The sequence below is a fragment of the Zootoca vivipara genome, chromosome 10 (assembly GCF_963506605.1).
Source record: "Zootoca vivipara chromosome 10, rZooViv1.1, whole genome shotgun sequence".
In the NCBI taxonomy this organism is placed as follows: Eukaryota; Metazoa; Chordata; class Lepidosauria; order Squamata; family Lacertidae; genus Zootoca; species Zootoca vivipara.
In genome coordinates this window covers 71,529,707-71,551,524 of record NC_083285.1, presented here as the reverse complement: position 1 = coordinate 71,551,524, position 21,818 = coordinate 71,529,707, and the positions used below count along the sequence as shown (strand labels likewise).

General features: G+C 51.3%; 1 protein-coding gene across 1 annotated transcript in view; it reads left to right on the top strand.

Annotated features, from left to right (window-relative positions):
• Window positions 1-21,616, top strand: part of RBM28 (RNA binding motif protein 28) — a 29,036-nt gene extending 7,420 nt beyond the window's left edge. Inside the window, exons 7-19 of the mRNA XM_060279355.1 lie at window positions 434-554; window positions 743-951; window positions 1,350-1,428; window positions 3,407-3,516; window positions 5,053-5,126; window positions 5,262-5,397; window positions 5,644-5,708; window positions 8,404-8,562; window positions 9,546-9,695; window positions 9,894-9,968; window positions 11,950-12,293; window positions 13,079-13,178; window positions 15,120-21,616. Coding sequence (XP_060135338.1) covers window positions 434-554; window positions 743-951; window positions 1,350-1,428; window positions 3,407-3,516; window positions 5,053-5,126; window positions 5,262-5,397; window positions 5,644-5,708; window positions 8,404-8,562; window positions 9,546-9,695; window positions 9,894-9,968; window positions 11,950-12,293; window positions 13,079-13,178; window positions 15,120-15,260 — 1,763 coding nt within the window. The 3' untranslated portion in view covers window positions 15,261-21,616. The remainder of the gene's footprint in view (window positions 1-433; window positions 555-742; window positions 952-1,349; window positions 1,429-3,406; window positions 3,517-5,052; window positions 5,127-5,261; window positions 5,398-5,643; window positions 5,709-8,403; window positions 8,563-9,545; window positions 9,696-9,893; window positions 9,969-11,949; window positions 12,294-13,078; window positions 13,179-15,119) is intronic.
• Window positions 21,617-21,818: the final 202 nt, after the last annotated feature.

Below are 21,818 nucleotides of genomic sequence, written 5' to 3'. Positions count from 1 at the left end.
CAACAGGGTCTTTCTCCTGTCAGCCATTGTGCCCTTAGAAAGCCTCCCCCTTCTGTTCCAACTCTAAAATCCCTGCCCAGTTGAGGCTTTGCAGGTGTGGCACCTTGGTTTGGACTCCCGTTTCTGGGTTCTGTGGCCCGTCTGGGATCTGGCCTCAGGGACCTCCCTGGCATGGCTTTTGGCGAGAACCCAAGATGCCCCCTCTGGATCAGGCCAAAGGGGGCCCATCTACTCCAGCCTCCTGTTCTCCCAGGGACCAACCAGGTGCCTATTATGGGAAGGCAGCACGCAGGGCTCAGCGATGGCAAGATTCGCCAGGATTAATGGGTGAAGCTTAAAATGGGGGGGGGGCGGGATGGGCGGGGGAAGCTTGAGAGAAACTGGGCAGAGGCATCTCACCCCTCTGCTTCTTTGACTCTCTTTCCCCAACCAGGAGTCCAGGAGAAGAAGAAGCAAAGCCAGGCCCAGCAAGCGGACACAACTGAGGCTGGCAACGACGACGATGATCTGGAAGACAAAACTTCAGAGCCTGCTGAGCCAGCAAGGCAGGGCAGGTGAGCGCAGGGGGCTTGCTCCGGAGAACCTGGGACGGGCTCACTCTGCTGTTGATGTGGGGATCCGGGGGGGGGGCACACTAAGCCGCCCTCTGTGCCAAATCAGAACCCCCGGAATTAAGCCCTTTGGGCGCAGAGTTCAGCTGCCTGCGGCTGATGGCTCTTTCCTTGCATGATTTCTCGTACAGGTACTTTGAGCAGCTCGCTCCACCGCCTGCGGATAGTGAGGAGGAGGAGGAGGAGGAAGAGGAGGAGGAGGAAGAGGAGGAGGAGGAGGAGGAAGAGCAAGAGGGGCCTGGTAGGACGCAGGACTCCGATGAGGAAGAAGGGGAGCCTGGCAAAGCCATGAGCTTGGAGGAGGAAGAAGATGACGACGACGACGAGGAAGACGAAGAAGGTTGGTTTTGCAGATTCTGAGGAGTTGGATGCCAGGGCAGGTGGCGAACCCTTAAAAACCTGGCGCCTCAAAGGAGCGCTTGGAGAGACCTGTTGGGTCTGCTTAAAAAACCAATTTCAACCCAGCATTCCTCTTTCCGAAAGCTGCCAGCCGCCGCGTGAAATTTCATGGCCTCTGCTGGGAACCTGGCCCTCCTCTGCCTTGGTCTTTGGAGACTGGGCACTGCCACCTTGCCCAGGGAGAGCGGCATAATAATAATATTTACCAAAGATTTCTGCATTGCAGCGGGTTGGACTGGATGACCCTCAGGGTCCCTTCCAACAATTCTGTGTCCTGCTCTTGCCTTTGGAGAATGCCTTGCTAATGGTTTTTCTCTCCCCGATCTGCTCCCATTCCAGAAGCTGATGTCCCTTCGAAGCGGAAAAAAGTCCAGAAGCTCCCATCAGACGTCACCGAAGGAAGGACTGTCTTCATCAGGTGGGCGAAGGCCGTGGGCTCAGCATCGCCTTGGGAGGCTGCTGCCCTGCTCCTTCTGCATCCTTACGGGGCTTAGAGAACAGTGGTCCAGCGTACATTAATGGCTGTTTATCGTTACTACTCGTTAAGCTTATTAGCTGCTTGTCATCTGAACGTCTCCAAGTGACTTACAGCAAAATATCTATCTATAGACATATATGTAATACCATATGGGAAGGAAGTCATTCCATGCATCAGTATATCGTTTAACATTCTGCATCACAGGGGGTTGGGCCCTCATTGATGCTAACCCTTAGGACAGGCATAGGCAACCTTGGCTCTCCAGATGTTTTGGAACTACAACTCCCATGTTCCCTGACCACTGGTCCTGTTAGCTAGGGATCATGGGAGTTGTAGTTCCAAAACATCTGGAGAGCCAAGGTTGCCTATGCCTGCCTTAGGATCTTAATATTCTCAACAGGTGCAAATATTTATATTTTCCTAAAAATCCATACAAGTTTTACAAGTGTCAGGTTCGTACAGCAACACTCATGTGAGTGCTTCTGTTGTTGATACTAGCCCTTAAGATCTTAATATTCTCAACAGGTAAAGGGGGAGTGTTATTGGGTGGTTGTTTTTATTTTGATTATATATATTGTGGTTTTCATGTTAATCTTTTCTGTGAACCACCCTGAGACCTCCTGGTATAGGGCGGTATATGTTGTTGTTGTTTAGTCGTTTAGTCGTGTCCGACTCTTCGTGACCCCATGGACCATAGCACGCCAGGCACTCCTGTCTTGCACTGCCTCCCGCAGTTTGGTCAAACTCATGTTCGTAGCTTCGAGAACACTGTCCAACCATCTTGTCCTCTGACGTCCCCTTCTCCTAGTGCCCTCAATCTTTCCCAACATCAGGGTCTTTTCCAAGGATTCTTCTCTTCTCATGAGGTGGCCAAAGTATTGGAGCCTCAGCTTCACGATCTGTCCTTCCAGTGAGCACTCAGGGCTGATTTCCTGAAGAATGGATAGGTTTGATCTTCTAGCAGTCCATGGGACTCTCAAGAGTCTCCTCCAGCACCATAATTCAAAAGCATCAATTCTTTGGTGATCAGCCTTCTTTATGGTCCAGCTCTCACTTCCATACATCACTACTGGGAAAACCATAGCTTTAACTATACGGACCTTTGTCGGCAAGGTGATGTCTCTGCTTTTTAAGATGCTGTCTAGGTTTGTCATTGCTTTTCTCCCAAGAAGCAGGCGTCTTTTAATTTCGTGACTGCTGTCACCATCTGCAGTGATCAAGGAGCCCAAGAAAGTAAAATCTCTCACTGCCTCCATTTCTTCCCCTTCTATTTGCCAGGAGGTGATGGGACCAGTGGCCATGATCTTGGTTTTTTTGATGTTGAGCTTCAGACCATATTTTGCGCTCTCCTCTTTCACCCTCATTAAAAGGTTCTTTAATTCCTCCTCGCTTTCTGCCATCAAGGTTGTGTCATCTGCATATCTGAGGTTGTTGATATTTCTTCCGGCAATCTTAATTCCGGCTTGGGATTCATCTAGTCCAGCCTTTCGCATGATGAATTCTGCATATAAGTTAAATAAGCAGGGAGACAATATACAACCTTGTCGTACTCCTTTCCCAATTTTGAACCAATCAGTTGTTCCATATCCAGTTCTAACTGTAGCTTCTTGTCCCACATAGAGATTTCTCAGGAGACAGATGAGGTGATCAGGCACTCCCATTTCTTTAAGAACTTGCCATAGTTTGCTGTGGTCGGTATATAAATTCAATAAACAACAACAGTAATAATATTTTCATATTGATCATTAACATGAAATCAAAGCGTGTTGTTGTTTTTTATCACGTGCAAAGACCTTTTTGCCAGTCTGCCCTTGCTGGGGGGCCCCCGGACATATTTTTTTACTGGGATCCAAACCCGCTCTTGTTGTCCCTGGGTGTGGGGCCCATCTTCATGTGCCCCCTGCTTCCCCCCCCCCAGGAATTTGTCCTTCGACAGCGAGGAGGAGGAACTGGGGGAGCTGCTGGAGCAGTTTGGAGACCTGAAGTACGTGCGGATCGTGCTTCACCCGGACACGGAGCACTCCAAAGGTAATGGGGCTGACAAAGGGGGGGGGGAGGTTGGAGGGGAGGGGGGCAGACTGAGCCAGAATAGTTTTGTATTAGGCGCTTTTGGGGGGGGGTGGAGTCCTCAGAGACCTGAGTTCAGGTCCCGCCTCAAAAGTAGCAACTAAAAAAAAAAATGTCCTGCAGGGAGTGGCTGTATTATATCTGTTTAAATAAACATTATTGGGGTTACATTATTCTCCTTATTTTGAGCTTTATTTTTGCTAAGAACACGTTCGCACAATAACTCTCTTTTATATAAGAGGCCACTACTATAATGAACTATACAGCACTGAGGTGGTAATTTTCTGGTATCAGAAAAGGTATGGAAATTGAGTGTGTGGCAAATAATGGACTCTCCTTTCTGGGAGGTTTTTAAGCAGAGGTTGGATGGCCATCTGTCCGGGATGCTGTAGCTGAGATGCCTATTTACGGTGATTAAATCCAATGCAGGGATATTTCTTCCTATCTTGGCCATTACTATTGAAAATCGTCCAAGAATCATTGCTTACGTAATCTGTTACACACTTTGGTGGTATGTACAACCTCTGTATCTTCTAATGCTTGATAATGCTTAATAATGTATGGACTCTTGTTTGTTAGTCATGATGTAACAGATTTAAATTTGTAATTTCTACCTATCAAATATAAATCCTTGTATTATCAAGTGTTTATGTTTATATTATATAGAACTTTTAATAGCTGAGGAAGCTCTTTAAGGGCGAAACAAGGAAATATCCGGAAACCTTGTTCTGCCCAAGCCAGCTGCCTGAGCCAGCCTGCCTGTGACGGCTGCCCACACTAGCCAACATCAGCTGTATTGTCCATGACATTCCGGGGACCTTTCTTATCCACAGTGTAATATATGAACTCAAACAAGAATGTATGAAGAAAGGAAATATATCTGCATTGGGTTTACCATATTTTTCTGTGTATAAGACTAGGTTTAAAATTTGGGCTCGTCTTATACATGGGTAGTGCTGAGGGGTGTTTTCTTAATTTGGAGTCTTATACATGGGGGCGTCTGATAGACGGAAAAATACGGTAATTAAATAGATTATATACCTTGCCTCTGGAACCCAGGTGGCGCTGTGGTTAAACCACTGAGCCTAGGGCTTGCTGATCAGAAGGTCGGCGGTTCGAATCCCTGTGACGGGGTGAGCTCCCGTTGCTTGGTCCCAGCTCCTGCCAACCTAGCAGTTTGAAAGCATGCCAGTACAAGTAGATAAATAGGAACCGCTACAGCGGGAAGGTAAACAGCGTTTCTGTGTGCTGCTCTGGTTCTCCAGAAGCGGCTTTGTCATGCTGGCCACATGACCTGGAAGCTGTACGCCGGCTCCCTCGGCCAATAATGCTGCAACTATGGAATCTGCGTAACAAGGTATTGTATTTGTTTAGCTGAGATTCCTGCATTCCTTGAGGTCCATTCCAACTCTACAATTCTATGATGCCATGGGTCACTGTAAGACAGCTTCCTAAACATGCATCTTTCCTCCCCACTCTCCAAAATCCCACCACCAGGCTGTGCCTTTGCCCAATTCCTGTCCCAGGAAGCTGCCCAGAAGTGCCTTCAAGTGGCTCAGGATGAGAGCGAGGTGAGAGTTGGGGTTCCCCCCGCCCCCGGCGGGGTGGGAGCATGGTAGTTCCTCCTGCCTCCACCGGGACTGGCAGCACCCGTGGGTGCCCCTTTCTTGCCTCCCTGCATCTCACTCTCTCCTTCTCCCCGGAAGGGCGCAGGGCTGCACCTGGGAGGCCGCCGCCTGCGAGTGGACCTGGCCGTCAGCCGGGAGGAAGCGCAGAAGCTGCGGAGCCAGAAGACGAAGAAACCCACCGGCACCCGGAACTTGTACCTGGCGCGCGAAGGCCGTGAGTGTGAAGGCTCACCTTGCCTTGTGTGCAGGGCAACGGGGTGTTCATTACCATGAGCAGCGGTGGAAGGGGCTTGAGAAGGTGGCAGGCTCTCCTTCCTTGGAGGTTTTTAACCTTGGGTGGCCCTGTGCCAATGATTCTCTAGCCGCGATTCCTGCATTGCAGGGGGTTGGGCTAGATGACCTGTGAGGGTCCCTTCCCAGTCTGGGATTCTATACTTGGGTGCTCCTTTTTCCTCTGTAGTGATCCGTGCTGGCACAAAAGCTGCCGAGGGGATGAGCGATGCTGACCTGGCCAAGAGGGCACGGGTAAGTTCGTTCGTTCGTTCGTTCGTTCGTTCGTTCGTTCTCTCTCTCTCTCTCTCTCTCTCTCTCTCTCTCTCTCTCTCTGTGGTGTGTGTGTGTCTAGCCCAACCTTTCTCAAGCTTGGGACTACAACTCCCATCATCTCTGACCACTGGTCCTGCTCACTAGGGCTGATGGGAGTTGTAGGCCAACATCTGGGAACCCAAGGCCGAGAAGCTAGGCATGGCTCCAACCTTTCCCTCCTTAAGGATGCCAGAAGACCCCTGCTGGGCCAGGTCAAGGTGGGTCTGCTGAATCTAGCCTGTCTCTGATGGACAGGAGCCCTCTGCTGCTTACAAATCTCTGCCCCTCACACGGAGGGCCCCCCTGAGGGCCCCGACTCTCCACGGAGCAAGAGGGCATCATCTGGAGAGCCATAAATTTGCTGAATCAATCTCTCTCTCTCTCTCTCTCCCTATTTATTTCCCACATGATACCTGTTCTGCATTTCTTTCTGTGGCAGCCCTTACAACTCTGGAACTCCAGAAGGCGACTTCACTGTCTTTTTTCAGCTCCTGCTAAAAACATTCTTTTTTAGGAAAACCTGCCCAGTTGATGGGAGTTTAATTTTAAAAAAACTATTTTAACTTTTTGTATGCTTTAAAAGTAAACAGTTCTTGATTTATATTGTTTTGTCCTTTTTTAAACCGCTTTGACTGGGGTTTCTTTTAAACACGCAAACGGCATATGAATTTTATGAATCACACGCTGTTTGAGTGTAAATAAACAAGAAGCCTCGAAGCAATTTACAAAACAAAGTCTAGAAAAGTTTACAACATACAGAAAGTTAAAGCCACCAGAGAACAGACTAAAGCAAATCGTAAACCCCGCACACTTTCTAAACATCTGGGTGGGCTCGTCTAAACATAAATGTTTTGAGCAGGCGCTGGAAAGTGTTCAGTGCCTGATATCAATCGGCAGGGAGTTCCAAAGTGTAGATGCTGCCACACTCCGAGATCGAATTCTTGCCGACATGGAATGGCTATTAAGTGGCAGCGCAAGTTTTGTAAGTTGAAGTGGTCCAGAGATTGTCTACGGGACAAGGCGATCTCGTGGTCCCGCCTCATTGAGGGCTTTACTGCTAACAGTAACACTTTGAACTTGGCCTGGTAGAAAATCGGCAAGGCCTCCCTCTCCCGTCAGCAATTGCTGCAGCTTCTGGCTCAAGCGCGAAAGAAGCCCCACATAGAGCGCATTGCAGGAATCCTGCCGTGAAGTAACCGGCGCATGAACTCCTCTGGCCGAGCTCAGAGTTGGGTTGCGGGAGGAGGTGCTGCTTGAGAGATCTGTGGTTCCTGCATCGCAGGGGGTCAGAATAGATGATCGTCGGGGATCCCTTCCCACCCGGCAGTTCTGTGATTCTGTAATAAGAATAAAAAATTATTATTTATACCCCGCCCATCCGGATGGGTTTCCCCAGCCATTCTGGGTGGCTTCCAACAAAATATTAAAATACAGTAGTCCGTCAAACATTAAAAGTTTCCCTAAACAGGGCTGCCTTCAGATGTCTCCTAAAAGTCTGGTACTCCTTATGGGGTCCCGGCCGTGGGATCACATTCATCCAGTGCTTTACCAGCTGCACTGGCTCCCGGTGGAGTACAGGATCAGGTTTAAGGTGCTGGTTTTGACCTTTAGAGCCCTATGCGGCTTGGGACCCTCGTACCTACGGGACCGCCTCTCCTGGTATGCCCCGCGGAGGACCTTAAGGTTCACAAACAACAATATTCTGGAGATCCCGAGCCATAAGGTGGCTAGATTGGCCTCTACTAGAGCCAGGGCCTTTTCAGTACTGGCCCCAACTTGGTGGAACGCTCTTTCCCAGGAGACCAGGGCCCTTCGGGATTTGTCATATTTCCACAGGGCCTGCAAGATAGAGCTGTTCTGCCTGGCCTTTGGGTTAGACTCAGCCTGACCCCTGTGTTTTCCTCCCTCATGGCTTGGATTTATGGACTACTTGAAATGAGGCTGCACTTTAAAATTTAATACTGTATTTTAATCTGTATTTTAATTAATTGTTTTTATGTTTTATTGTAATTCTGTTGGTGTGAGCTGCCCTGAGCCCGGTTTTTGACTGGGGAGGGCGGGGTATAAATAAAAAATTATTATTATTATTATTATTATTATTATTATTATTATTATTACTACTACTACTTGTTTTTCTCTTTGACATCTGGTGGGAGGGATTCCACAGGGCGGGTGCCACCACTGAGAAGGCCCTCTGCCTGGTTCCCTGTAACCTCACTTCTCACAGTGAGGGCACCGCCAGAAGGCACTTGGTGCTGGACCTCAGTGTCCAGGTAGAACAATGGGGGTGGAGACGCTCCTTCAGGTCTACTGGGCAGAGGCCGTTTAGAGCTTTAAAGGTCAGCACCAACACTTTGAATTGTGCTCAGAAACGTACTGGGAGGCAGTATAGGTCTTTCAGGACCGGTGTTATGTGGTCTCGGCGGCCGCTCCCAGTCACCAGTCTAGCTGCCGCATTCTGGATTAGTTGTAGTTTCCGAGTCACCTTCAAAGGTAGCCCCAACTAGAGTGCGTTGCAGTAGTCCAAGCAGGAGATAACCTGCAAAAGCAGGAGAGTCTTCCAAGCAGAGCGGTGGGCTGGCCTTCTCCCCTCGCAAGGCTGCAGTGACCCCTCCATCTCCCTCCCCCCCCCCAGTTTGAGGAGCTGAAGCGTCACAAGCTGAAGGACCAGAACATCTTCGTGTCTCGGACCAGGCTCTGCGTCCACAACCTGCCCAAAGGCGTTGACGACGGCCGGCTCCGGAAGCTGATGCTGGAGGCGGCCAAGGGAACCCCCGGCCTCCGGCTCAAGGAGGTGAGCCTGCCTGCCTCTCAGCGCAGCCCTACCCCGCAGGGTGGGGGCAGGGATTCAGCGAGGAGGGGTGGGAGGGAACCAGGCATGCCACCCTGAAGGATATGTTGGGGGAGAAATGCAAGAAATGAGCAAAACAGCTCCCGTCACTCAGATCTCCTGCCAAGAGCCACCCGTTGAGCTTCTGGCTTCATCCTCGTCACGGACGCTTGAGCTGAGATTCCTGCCTTGCAGGGGGTTGGACTCCGGGTGGAGTTGATTTAAATCAAACCAATTTAAAGCACAACTTAAATCACTAGTCAGTAAGACTTGATTTAAATCACTAGTCAGTAAGACTTGATTTAAATAATTTTTTAACACAAAGACTCATTCTTGCTGGTACAGTCTTAATATTTACAACCAGACGAAGGTTTCATTTTTGGAATAGTAAATGTTCAGAGTAGTTATTACAGTTATATCAAAAATCACTGATTTGGTTATGCTATTAAGAAATACATAGACAGATAATTATGAAATTATTGTGAGGTTTAATAAGTGAAGCATTTATATCGGGACAACTTTCTGCTGTACTTTATTGGAAGGAGAAAAATAATCATTTTCTTAATAACAATTTAATTTATTTAACTAAAACAATAACTTTATAGCATATGTAGCCAAGTTTATTAACTGATGTGGTTAATTTTTTTTTAAAAAAAACCAACAGACTTGTGTTTTAGCCCACATGAAAAACTTAAAAGAAATCCTTATTTCCTGATGAATACCCTTTGGACTATAATGTAACTTAAATGGAAAACTATCTTTAGAAAGATTTTTTTCTCCAAAAGCATTTTATTTTGAAAGTCCAACTTAAATCAAAAGAATCTGATTTAAATTTAAAAAATCTGATTTATATATATTTTTAATCATTGATTTTTATCCACCCTGGTTGGACTAGATGATGCTTGGTTCCCTTCCAGCTCTGCGATTCTCTCTCTCTCTCTCTCCAGTGCCGTGTGATGCGGGACCTGAAGGCGCCGGCTGGGAAGGGGAAGGGCCAGTCGCTGGGCTATGCCTTTGTGGAGTTCCAGGAACATGAGCAGGCCCTGGCTGCCCTGCGCCACCTCAACAACAACCCCCAGGTCTTTGGAGACCAGAAGGTAAGGTTCCCCCACTCCAAGCAGAGCACCAGAAGGAGGTGGGGCAGATTCACAGAGGAGAGGGCGATTGGATATCAGTTTCTGGAAACGGCAGGAGGGCAGCGCCTTGCTAGTTTCCCTTTGGGGCACCTGCCTGCCCCCGTGAGAGCAGGAGGCTGGGCTCTCCTGGGGTTCTCAAGCTGCTCTTTCTCCCCGCAGCGTCCCATCGTGGAATTCTCCTTGGAGGACCGCCGGAAGTTGAAGCTGAAGGAGCAGCGAGCCCAGCGCAGCCTGGTAGGAGAAGCAGGAGGAATCTGAGAACCCCGCAGAGTTGGAGGGGGGACCCCCAGGCTCACCTAGTCCAACCCCTGGCAAGGAAGCAATCGCAGTCAGATGCTCCTCCGACCTCCGCCGCCTTAGAAGGAGGCGCCATTACTGCGAATGGCTGCCGAGGGCGAGGGGAGGGGGAATCCTGTACCAAGGAGAGGAATTGGTTGGGACTCAGCCCTGGCAAGGGGCCTTTGCAGCTCTGGGGGGTGTCCAGCTTTGCGACACGGGTGGCGCTGTGGTTTAAACCCCTGAGCCTCTTGGGCTTGCCGATTGGAAGGCTGGCGGTTCGAATCCCCACAACAGAGTGAGCTCCCGTACTACTGCGGTGGGAAGGTAAACGGCGTTTCCGTGCGCTCTGGTTTCTGTCACGGTGTTTGGTTGCGCCAGAAGCGGTTTAGTCCTGCTGGCCACACGACCCGGGAAGCTGTTTGTGGACAAACGCCGGCTCCATCGGCCTGAAAGTGAGATGAGCACCGTAACCCCTTTGACTGGACCTAACTGTCCAGGGGTCCTCTACCTTTACCTTTTACCAGCTTTGCAGCCTCCTGGGAAGTTTCATAGGGTGCTGTTTGGGGCCGGGGTCCTGACCCGCAGGGCAGAGGGCTCTGCGCATTCTTCTCACCTGCAGTGGTATCTCCAGGCAGGTCTGAAATTTCTGCTTACCCCCTGGAGCCTGCGTGGGGCACCTTTGTTTGTGGGGTCCTGCCATTGCACCTCCAGAGTTACCTTCCCACTTTGTCTTTGGAGGAGTTGAGTGACTGGGGGGAACAGCTGGAATCCAAATGCTCCGTTGTCCTTCCAAATCAATTCCCGTTGCTCCTCTTTTTTTAACCTTTTGACTGGTCAGAACTTGGTTTAATTATTAGCCTATGGCCGCTTTTATTGCCGTTTTCATGCAAAGGAGGTTTTAAATAGAAAGTGAAAATCTGGACTGAAAAGTTGTTAATTAATGTCCAGGTTTTCCCAGACATTAAAGAAATTCCTGCCCAGACGGCTGAATCCTGGTCATGTCCGGACGTATGGCAACCCTATTTTTAAGCAGGGTTTAACCCTCAGGGGTCCCGTCCAACTCTACAGTTCAACTCTACAATTCTTGGAATATTGCAAACTGTGATCCTGATGCAGGATTTTCATTCATTTCATTTCACTTTCGGTTTTGTATACTGCCTTTCTATATTACTTTGCGCAAGGCAGTCTACAAGCTGAGGAAACAACAAAATAGGCAGCAAAGATCACAAATGTAATAACTGCCTGATCCAGTGTAAAGAAAGTCATACTAGAAACATAACTTTGAAATAAGCAACTTATCTCAAATAAAGGAATATTCAACAATCCATTATAATATCATAGTAAACAGTAAAGCATCAGGACATAATGATTAAACAGTTTACACTTAACCGTTACAATAAAGAATTACCAAACTATAATCAATAAAAAATAATGGGTGCTCTGGTGGGAGGGGGGAGAGAAGGGTCTTTGGTACAGTGGAACCTCAGTTTATGAACACCTCGGTTTATGAATTTTCGGTTTACGAACGCCGCGGACCCATCTGGAACAGATTAATCCACTTTCCATTACTTTCAATGGGAAAGTTCGCTTCAGTTTATGAACGCTTCAGTTTATGAACAGACTTCCGGAACCAATTGTGTTCATAAACCGAGGTACCACTGTATTTGAAAAACACTGTATATTCCTGCGAATAAGACTACTTTTTAACCCAGGAAAATCTTCTCAAAAGTTGGGGGTCGTCTTATACGCCAGGTCGTATTTCTTATACAGCGAGTATATCCCAAACTCTATATTTTAACTGGAAAAGTTGGGGGTCATCTTATATGCCCAGTCGTCTTATACGCCAGAATATACGGTAAGTGGGTGCCCTCCCTCGCTGGGCTCCCTTGAGGTCCTGCAGTGGGACAAACCTCTGCCCCCCTTTTCTCCTGTGCAGCAAAAGCTGAGGCAGAAGCAACCCCCCGAGGGGGCGGCCGGCAAGCAGCCCAACGCCAGCACCTCCGAAAAGCCGACCAGAAGATGGAAGAAGAAGCCCCCCAAGGCCAAAGAAGCGGACGGGGCACCTCAGGGGCACGAGGAGCTGCCAGAGCCCCCCGAGAAGAAGCCCAGGGTCTCCCCGGCAGCCGAGCAGCGCCCGGAAGCCCCCCGGCAGCCGGCGAAGGGGGCCATACCCTGGGCGGGTTTCCAGACGCGGGCGGAAGTGGAACAGGTGGAGCTGCCAGACGGCAGGAAGCGGCGCAAAGTCCTGCCTCTGCCCTCCAAACGGGGCCCCAAGATCAGGTAGTGGCCGAAACAGGAATGGGGGGGTATATGAACCCATGGGGGGGAGCAGGGTGCTGCCGCAGCCACTCACAAGCACCCCCCTGCTCTGTGTCAAGGCCTCAGGACCCGCCTCCCCTCCTGCCTGGCCCCTGCCTCGGTTTCCCTTCCGTCTTTGCTCTTCTCTCCCCCAACCCCAACCCCGGCCGCTCTTCACCTCCTCTGCCTCCCCCCCCCCCATTTTCAGATGTTTTCCTGCTAAGGGAGCACAGCCCTCAGGGTGGGGAAGCCAATACAGAGAAAGGGCCATGTTCCCTCGTGCGCATCCTTTCGGGGGGCCACGCCCCTGTGGGGGTGGGACAAGGTGGAGCAATGGGGGGCAGTTCTGGCACAGTGGGGGGGGTCATCCCGGCCACTCGGAAAGCGGCGGTTTTTGCAGCAACGCAACACAACACACAGCCCTTTCCTTCTGGGCAAGGAAGAAGCGTCGTCCCGCTTGGGGGCCGCGTTGCAGCCAGGCAAGGGCGCTGGAGGGAGAGGGTCTCTGGGGGGCCGCATTTGGCCTCTGAGCTCCAGGATTCCCACAGGGCAGGGTCTGGTGAGGGTGCTCACCAGAGCCTGTCTGCTTGGACATGTGGTGTGTCTTGAAGGGGGACAGGGAGCTGGAGGGGGAGTTGGGAAGGTGGTCCGGGGGGGGGGTCAGCAGCCCCCTCTGGGGCCCTGGGTCTCCCCTAGATCAGGGAGGCCAGCCGTGGGCCGGCCTCTTCCCTCCGTCTGCTGAGCTGCGTCTCTCTCTCTCTCGGCAGGAAGCGGGACAAGGGAGGAGTGAAGCCCCCCGCAAAGAAGATGGCGCCCTCCGGCCCAATGCGCAAGCAGGAGAAGAAGATCCGCGAGGGGCCCAAGCAGGTCAGTAGGTTGTGGGGGACATGTGGGGGGGGGGCGGCCTCTTTCATGCCAACAGCCAAACCCAAGATCAGGCCGAAGGGATCAGATCAGGCCAGCAGCCCATCCAGTCCAGCAGTCTCTTCTCCCAGAGGACATACAGATGCTTAAACGGGAAGTCTGCAAGCAGCTTGCAAGGACAAGAGACACTCTCTCCTCTCTCTCCCCCCCCCCCGCTGTTTCCAGCAACTGGGATTCGGATGCCTGGCTGCCTCTGGCTGTGGAGGCGGAGCCATCCTGTAGCCATCTCCTCCGCCTCCTCCATGAATTTGTCTGTTCCTCTTTCAAAGCCATCCTGTGGCAGTGAGTTCCACAGGTTCAACTGTGCTGCTTGAAGAAGGACTTTTGTCTTCTCAGCCCTGAATCTTCCCAACCTGGAGACCTAATGGATAGTAAAATCCGCTCTCCGTATGCAGAGGGCGGGGGGGGGGGGGACTGGCCCCTGGCCACATCGTGAGGTCCTGCAGCTTTCTCCAACCTTCAGTTCTGCTCTGGCTGTTCTGCAGGAAAAAACAAAAAGACCCCCACCCCCACCCCCAAAATTGCATTGGAACTGTTCATGTATTTTGTACCTGCTCTTCCCCTAAAGGAAGCCATTTCCTCTGCTTTTCTTTCATAGAACACACATTTTTGCATGCATTTTTGGAGCCCATTCTCATCATCTAATATTGATGGTGATTCCTGCCTTGCAGGGGATTGGGCCCTTCCAGCTCTAGGAGGAGCCTGTGATTTTATGTACCGCTGAACACGCAGAATCCCTAAGTGGTTTTACAGAAAGCGCAGCAAGAGAATTTAAAGCAGAAGAGAAATCAAGATGCAGGCATTTAGAACCAAACATACAAGGAAGTGCAGCAGGAAAAACAGAATAAAATGTCCAGTTAGATAGCACTAAACAATAAAACAGGAGGACGTGATGGATTTTAGGAGCCCCTTAATGCCTGATGGAATCCAGTTGGTGCAGCTGGTCAGAGCGTGGTGTTGATAATGCCACGGCCACAGGTTCAGACCTTGCACTCGATGACCCTCGGGGTCCCTTCCAACTGCAATTCTACGATTCTGTGACTAGACAGGTCTCTAGGTGGTGATAGAAGCTTGCCTCCGTTTATTATGTCCAGAGAAGCGGACACGGAGCAATGGATTCAAACTTCAAGAAAGAAGATTCCACCTAAACATTAGGAAGAACTTCCTGAGAGTAAGAGCTGTTTGGAATTTGCTACCAAGGAGTGTGGTGGAGTCTCCTTCTTTGGAGGTCTTTAAGCAGAGGCTTGACAGGCATATGTCAGGAATGCTTTGATGGTGTTTCCTGCTCGGCAGGGGGTTGGACTGGATGGCCCTTGTGGTCTCTTCCAACTCTATGATTCTAGGATTCTTTGCCTTGCAAACAGCACACAGAAGGGTGTTTTGAACATCAGCCCTGGCGACTAGGACAGGTGACCTTCCCGAAACCAGCTGAGGGCCCCATGTCCCCCATCCCTGGCTTGAAAGATAAAGCCAGCCAATGGGATGTTTTTTTTTGGGGGGGTGTCCTCAGGCAAGGCAACTTCTAGGTGGATCCCCTTAAGCCAGAGCTGAAACTGCAAAAATCGGAGAAGCATAGAAAACCCGGTGGATAGGCCTGCGGTCTGTATTCTGCAGAACCCTAGAATTTTGCAGAGTTGAGAGGGACCCTGGGGTCATCTAGTCCAACCCGCTGCGATTCAGGAAGGTTAGGTTGGACAGATTTCTCCTCCCCGGGGCAGGGGGTGCCTGAGATAAAAACCTGCTTTGCTGCTCTCCACCGGCTCGCTCTTCCCCTCGCCCCTGCCCCCTGGGTTTGCCCGAGTGCCCCTACCCCCAACCTCCCTGGCCAAGCCACGGGGCGCCCCCTTCCTGACCCAGCTCTCCTTCTCCTCCTCCTCCTCGCAGGCGCCCAGGAAGCAACCTCGGGGGAAACGCAGCCAGGCGGAGACCCGCTTTGAGCACCTGGTGGAGCAGTACAAACGCAAGATCTTGGGCGGCGGCAACAGCAAGGTGGCGGCCAGGAGGAGCAAATGGTTTGAGGACTGAAGGAGGCCCTGGGGGGACCAGGAGGGTGGAGGGGGGAGAGGGACGGCTGGCTGGGGCTGAGCCCCAGCAAGGACAGCGTCCACCCATCCACCCCACCCCCTATCTCTGCCATTTGGGACTACTGGACAGTGGAAGGAAGCCTCCTGAGCTCTCTTTGCAAGGGTACATAGAGGGGGGTCTGGTCCCCAAAGTGCCCCCCTCTGCTGGCCCAGTGGGCTAGTTGGCAGAGGTTTCGGGAAGCGCTTGCAGGACCCAGGATTGGGGAGAGACACACGCACCAGCAGGACAGAAAACAGGAGGGTGTTGCGGGTGAAAATTTGCCCCGTATATTTTTGCCATCTCTGACCAAGAGAGGCCTCTGTTGTTATCACCTCAGACATTTTTTAATAAAAGGGTTTTTATTTAAAAATCTACCTTTCCCCCCCAGGAACAGAGGGAGTCTCGGGGGGCCACCTTCCTCGCTCGATCCATGGAACAGGGCTGAGGGGAGGCTCTCTGCCCCTCCAGATGTCGCCGGCCCCCATCGCCCTCCACCTCTGGGCAAGGTTGGCTAGCTGGAGGGCACGGGGGTGGGGGGGCAGGCCACCTCTCTCTCCCTCTCCCTGATCTCCCAGCCCAAAGTCCCGCTGGGGTTTTTTTACTGCTTCAGTTTCATTTATTGTAAAGCAGCCAACCACATTTTTGTGGGGGGTTGGGTGGGGGAGAGCAGTCGAGAGGCAGTGTGGTGCAGTGGTCAGAGTAGTTTGACTACAGGGACCTGGTAGAGACCCGGGTTCGAATGCTCCCACTTGGCCATGAAGCTCCCCTTTGCAGGGTGTGTGCTTACAGGGCCGCAGTGGGGATGACATTGAGAGGAAGAGAACCCCCCACCACCACCTCAGAGCCCCTTGGAAGGAAAAAAAGGTGCAATGGATATAGAAATGAGCAGCTTCTTCCGGCTGGCCCTGGCGGGCTCCTTCTCACCCTGGCTGTAGGCCATGCGTGCACGAGTTCAAATCCACCCTTGCTCCTTCAGCACCTTTCACGGTTTCTCCTGGGATGTCCCAGCAACCCAAGGCCAGGCGTGGTGGAGAGCCAAAACCCTTCCAGCTGTTGCCCACACAGAAATATTGCTGCAAGCGCAACTCCCCCCCGTCCCCCGCTGTCTCCAAATCTGTTCCAACCAGATGTTTGTAGACTCCAGCGCCCATCAGCTTCCAGCCAGCACAGCTGGGACCGGCTGGAGTTGAGGCTTTTGTACATCTCAGGCTTTCTGTCCGTGGGGTTGAGGGAAGCCACCGCCAGATTCCAAAGGTTTGAGAAGTGCAGCTTCTTAAATCCCAGCCCTGCAATGTGCTCTGCGTGGGGCCTCCCTTGCGTTTGACCACGAGGCCGCAGGGAGTGCAGGATGCTGCCGCGCGATTGCTGCCAGGAGGGAGGCCTCGCCAGCTGCTTGCCCCTGGTTGCCCATTTGCTACTATTAGTCTGCAGTTGCAATCGGAAATTATTCAACCCCCCCCATTGCAAATCAGGTTTCTTATCGAAATTTTACAGGCCGTAAGCTGTTTGCAATGAGCAAATAAATAAAAAAAGCCATTGAAATAGCTCAGCTGCCCAATACAATGGATGCTTCAAATGGTTCCCCCAAATTCAGCCGAAATGGCAACTTCTAGTGACTTCCGCAGGCTCCCTCTTCCCAAAGCCAGGCGTTGGGGGGTCTCCAAATTCCTCTGGTTCGTTTCCTTACGGTTCCACAAGGTAGCAGGTCTGCTCCATCCTTCGCTTCAGCTAGGACAGACGAGAGAAAGTAACCTCTTTGCCCAGTGCATGGTTCAACTGCGGAACTCCCTCCTGCAGGAGGCAGGGACAGACACCAACTTGGGTGCCTTTAAAAGAGGATTGGACAATTTGTGGAAGGGGAGAAGCCTCTCAGTGGCTCCCAGCCAGAATGGCTCTGCCCTGCCTCCACAGTCCCGAATCCCAGTTGCTGGAAACCACAGGAGGGGAGAGTGTTGCTCTTGTGCACGGATCCTGCCACTGGTTTCCCTCTGGGGCATCTGCTCGGCCACTGTGAGAACAGGATGTTGGACCAGAGGGGCCATAGGCCCGATCCACCGGGCTCTCCTTGTGCTCTTACATTCCGCGTTTTGTTTTTTTTCTGCCGAGTTCTCAGTGGAGATGCGGATGGCCTTCCTTGCCTGCCAGAGGCGGCTGTGGCTTCCATTGCCACTGACTCATTTTCCTTTCTTATTTATTAAAATTCCGCCTTGCCCTCCCCAAGGAGCCCTGGGCAGCAAAGCAATAAAAAAAACCCATACAGTTCAGAATGAAATGCAATTGCAAACGATTGCAAACATCCAAAAAGCATTTTTAAATGTTAAGAAAGCTGGGTTTCATGCCATGTGGCACCACGGTCAGTGTGAGGATTTCTGCTCTCTCTCCCCCCCCCCATAAAAAAACTGTTCCAGGGGTTTTCCCCAACCCCCTGGAGCAGGTTTGGGGAGGGCGTGGGACTCCCATTGCGGAGAGGTGGAAAGTCCCACTGTGCAAATGGAAATCCGTGTGCCGACATGTTTGTAGGATACCTACAGTTTTTTAAGTTGGCCTGTCGTACTGGCAGGGCTGGGAGAGTCTGACCAGAAGACCCAAGGGGTTTGGGGGTTTTCAAAAGAGGCATGGCCTGTTTGAATTCACATCACTCTGTGTGATTTTTGAGGCCAGCAATACTTTGCTTGCTTCCTGCCTGCCTGTCAGATTTTGAAAATTTGTGCAGAACAGTGGGATGTCTGCCTAACAACATAGGGTTTTCTTCAGGGTGAGGGTCTCTTCCAGTTCTTGGGTTCCCATATCTGTGGGGGTAGAACAAGCTTTCCCAACGAGTCCCTATGTCTGGGCAATGGCTGACTGGTCAAGCGCCACGATTAGCAGAACTGAAGATGCTGCTCTGTGCTGCTAGAGGGAAGAACACAGAACCATAGAATCACAGAATGGTAGAGTCGGAAGGGACCCCCAGAGGGCATCCAGTCCAACCCGCTGCAATGCAGGAATCTCAGCTCAAGCATCCATGGCAGATGGCCGTCCAACCTCTGCTCTTCCTGGTGTTGAGTCGGAAACCCCTTTCTTGTACCTTGCAGCCATGGGTTCGAGTCCTCCCCTCCAGAGCAGGAGAAAGCGAGCTTGCTCCCTCTTCCATGGGATAGCCCTTGAGACGTTGGAAGATGGTTATCCTCTCTCCTCTCAGTCTCCTCTTCTCCAGGCTAAACATAACCTCCGGTGGAAGGCATGACTCGTCACCTGCTAGCCTGCCCCTTATACAGAGAACCAAGAGATTGCTTTCTGAAAACTTTGTTCACACAAGTAAGCAGGCACACCTGGCAGAAGCTGTTTGGTTTCTTTTGAGACACAATAAGAGCTTCCCAACACAGTAGCCCTCTATGCACTGGCGGCAAAACAAGCAAGCAAACAAAAAAAATCAGGAAAAAGGAGTTAGATTAAATCACTATAAATTGTGGTGATTCATAGGTTTAATTATTTTAATGCTCAGGAACCTGGCAAAGTCTTTTCAATGTTATGGGTTTTTATATTGTGGGTGGATGTTCTCTATTATTATTTTATTAATACTATTGCCTAATACAGGTTTGTCATGGCCTTTGGCTAGAACAATAAACTTTTGAACTTGAAACCTGAATTTGAATTAATCTTTCCTGGGATGGCTCAGCTGGTAGAGCAGGAGACTCTTAATCTCAGGGTCGTGGATTTGAGTCCCATGTTGGGCAAAAGATCCCTGAAGTGCAGGGGGTTGGACTAGAAGACCTTCAGGGGTCCCTTCCAACTCTACGACTCTATGGGTGCGAGTCCTTAATCATGTAAAGCTGTGACTTCTGGGTTGTTTGAACCGCAGACTTGAAAGGGAACTTGTCCAGTGGTCCTTAGTGAAACAGATTCAGATTCTCTTTCTCTCCCCCTGCCCCGTATGTGTGAACCACTTGGCTTTAATGCAAAAGGCAAAGGTCTCTTTCCCACCTTCAGATTTCAGAGGGAATGTTCCCCGAGTTAGCGAGGCTCGTTTGACAACAGGCTCCTTCCACGCCAAGTGCTGGGAGCTTTTCCCATTCCTCCAGGACCCACACAGGCAATCGAGTACATCTCGCATCATGGTTTGTGGAGGCTTGCTGTTCTGCTTTTGAATGGCTTTAAAAAACGCTTTCATTCAAGATCTTTTTAAATGTAGTCAGCCGCTTCAGTGTGTTCTGTGATTGAGCGGTACAGAAAGACTATCATAAATAAGAAATAAATAACAAGGCAGCCCAGTGGCTTTGCAACAGCTGCTTCTGCTGGTCCTCTGCTGCCAGAATCCCTTTCCCAGCCAAGCTGCCTTCTGGCTGGGTCTCTCCCCCAGCTGCTGTGCCTCCTTGGCGGGTGGCCTGCTGCGTTCCTGGCTTCTCACCTTCCAAGAAGGCGGGGGGAGAGATCCGGCGCCCTGGCCCGGGCTCTGGCACCACCCTCTCGTAGCCAGTGCCAGGTGTGGGAGAGCAGGGTGTCCCGGGGAGGTGACGGTGGCACAGGCTTACTACCCAGCCCAATGAGTCGGATGCCTCTTACGCACCAGAGCGCCCCAAGGGGACCGGCACCTCGGGCAGATTTCTGGGAAGGGGCAAGGCCAGCCGCTCTCCCTCCGCTCCCTCGCTGGGTAATTGAGAGCAGAGACATGCGGCGGCGTAATAGCTGCAAGCTGATGCAAGAGAAATGCAGGAGGAGATGGGGACGTGGGAGAGAGCCCTGACTCACGGGTTCTGATCCTGCTCTTGCTCTGCTTCAGAAGCCAGGGGTGCTGGCGTTGGAAGGCACTGTGGTCCTTGAGCATCTATCGCACAATCAGAGAGTTGGAAGGGACCTCCCGGGGGGCCCCCTGCAATGTAGGAGGAACAGGCATCCCTTTAGCTACAGGTAGGTAGCCATGTTGGTCTGCCATAGTCAAAATAAAATTTTAAAAATTCCTTCCAGTAGCACCTTAGAGGCCAACTAAGTTTGTTATTGGTATGAGCTTTCGTGCGCTTGCACACGTCTTCAGATACATAAGGTAAAGGTAAAGGTAAAGGGACCCCTGACCATTAGGTCCAGTCATGACCAACTCTGGGGTTGCGCGCTCATCTCGCATTATTGGCCGAGGGAGCTGGCGTACAGCTTCCAGGTCATGTGGCCAGCATGACAAAGCCGCTTCTCGCGAGCCAGAGCAGCACATGGAAACGCCGTTTACCTTCCCGCTGTAGCGGTTCCTATTTATCTACTTGCATTTTGATGTGCTTTCGAACTGCTAGGTTAGCAGGAGCTGGGACCAAGCAACGGGAGCTCACCCCGTCACGGATTCGAACCGCCAACCTTCTGATCAGCAAGCCCTAGGCTCAGTGGTTTAACCACAGCGCCACCTGGGCATCCTTTTATTCCACTTTACAGGCCTTACATGAGAGATCTAATGCCCTGGCTCCCATTGTGGGTGGTGCAACCCCCCCGGGGGGGCAGTAGGATTACATAGCGGGTTGCTAAGAGTCGAGGGGGCAGCAGGGGGAAGCTGAAGATGCAAATAATTACATTGGAACCTACGATGAGCAGGCCGGATCAGGCCAATGGCCCATCTAGTCTCAGCCCAGTATACCTGAAGGAGCGTCTCCAGCCCCATCGTTCAGCCCGGACACTGAGGTCCAGCTCTGAGGGCCTTCTGGCGGTTCCCTCGTTGCGAGAAGCCAAGTTGCAGGGAACCAGGCAGAGGGCCTTCTTGGTGGTGGTGCCTGCCCTGTGGAACGCCCTTATTCAAGGGAAGAAAAAACTATCCGACTTTAAGAAGACATCTGAAGGCAGCCCTGCTTAGGGAAGTTTTTAATATCTGATGTTTTATTGTGCTTTTAATTCTGTTGGAAGCTGCCCAGAGTGGCTGGGGAAACCCAGCCAGATAGGTGGGGTATAAATAGTAGTAGTAGTAGTAGCAGCATCAGTATCCTGCTCTCACAGTGGCTGACTAGATGCCCCAATGGGAAACCCACAAGGAAGATCTGAGCACCAGAACAGTGGCATAGCATGAGGGGGGGCCACAGGGGTGCGAAATTGTCTGGGGCACAAAATTTCAACCCCCGGTTCTGCCTCCATACAGCTGCGCTCTTCCAGCCGGTGCTGGGCTCTGTTAAAAACGGCATGTCCATGCAAACCAGGAAGTGACCTCTCCAGACAACGAAATGACTCTTGGAGGGCAATGGATAGCTCCTGCCCACCTCTGCTCTGTCTCCACAGTCAGAGGCAGCTGTGCTTCTGAATCCCAGTTGCTAGAAACCACAGGAGGGGAGAGTTGCTCTTGTGCTCGGATCCTGCTTGCTGCTTTTTGCAGAGGCGAACGTGCAGAGGAGGTGGGGGGGAGGGGGGATATTGGCTTGTTTTGTTCTTGTTTTTATGATGTGTTTTGTGTTTTTATGCCGTTGTTGTAAGAGCTTATAACACCGTGAACCCCCCTGAGATTTGTGGATGAAGGTGGATGAACACAAGTTCAATAAATAAACTGTTCAGCCATGGTGAGAAAAGGATGCGGGCCTA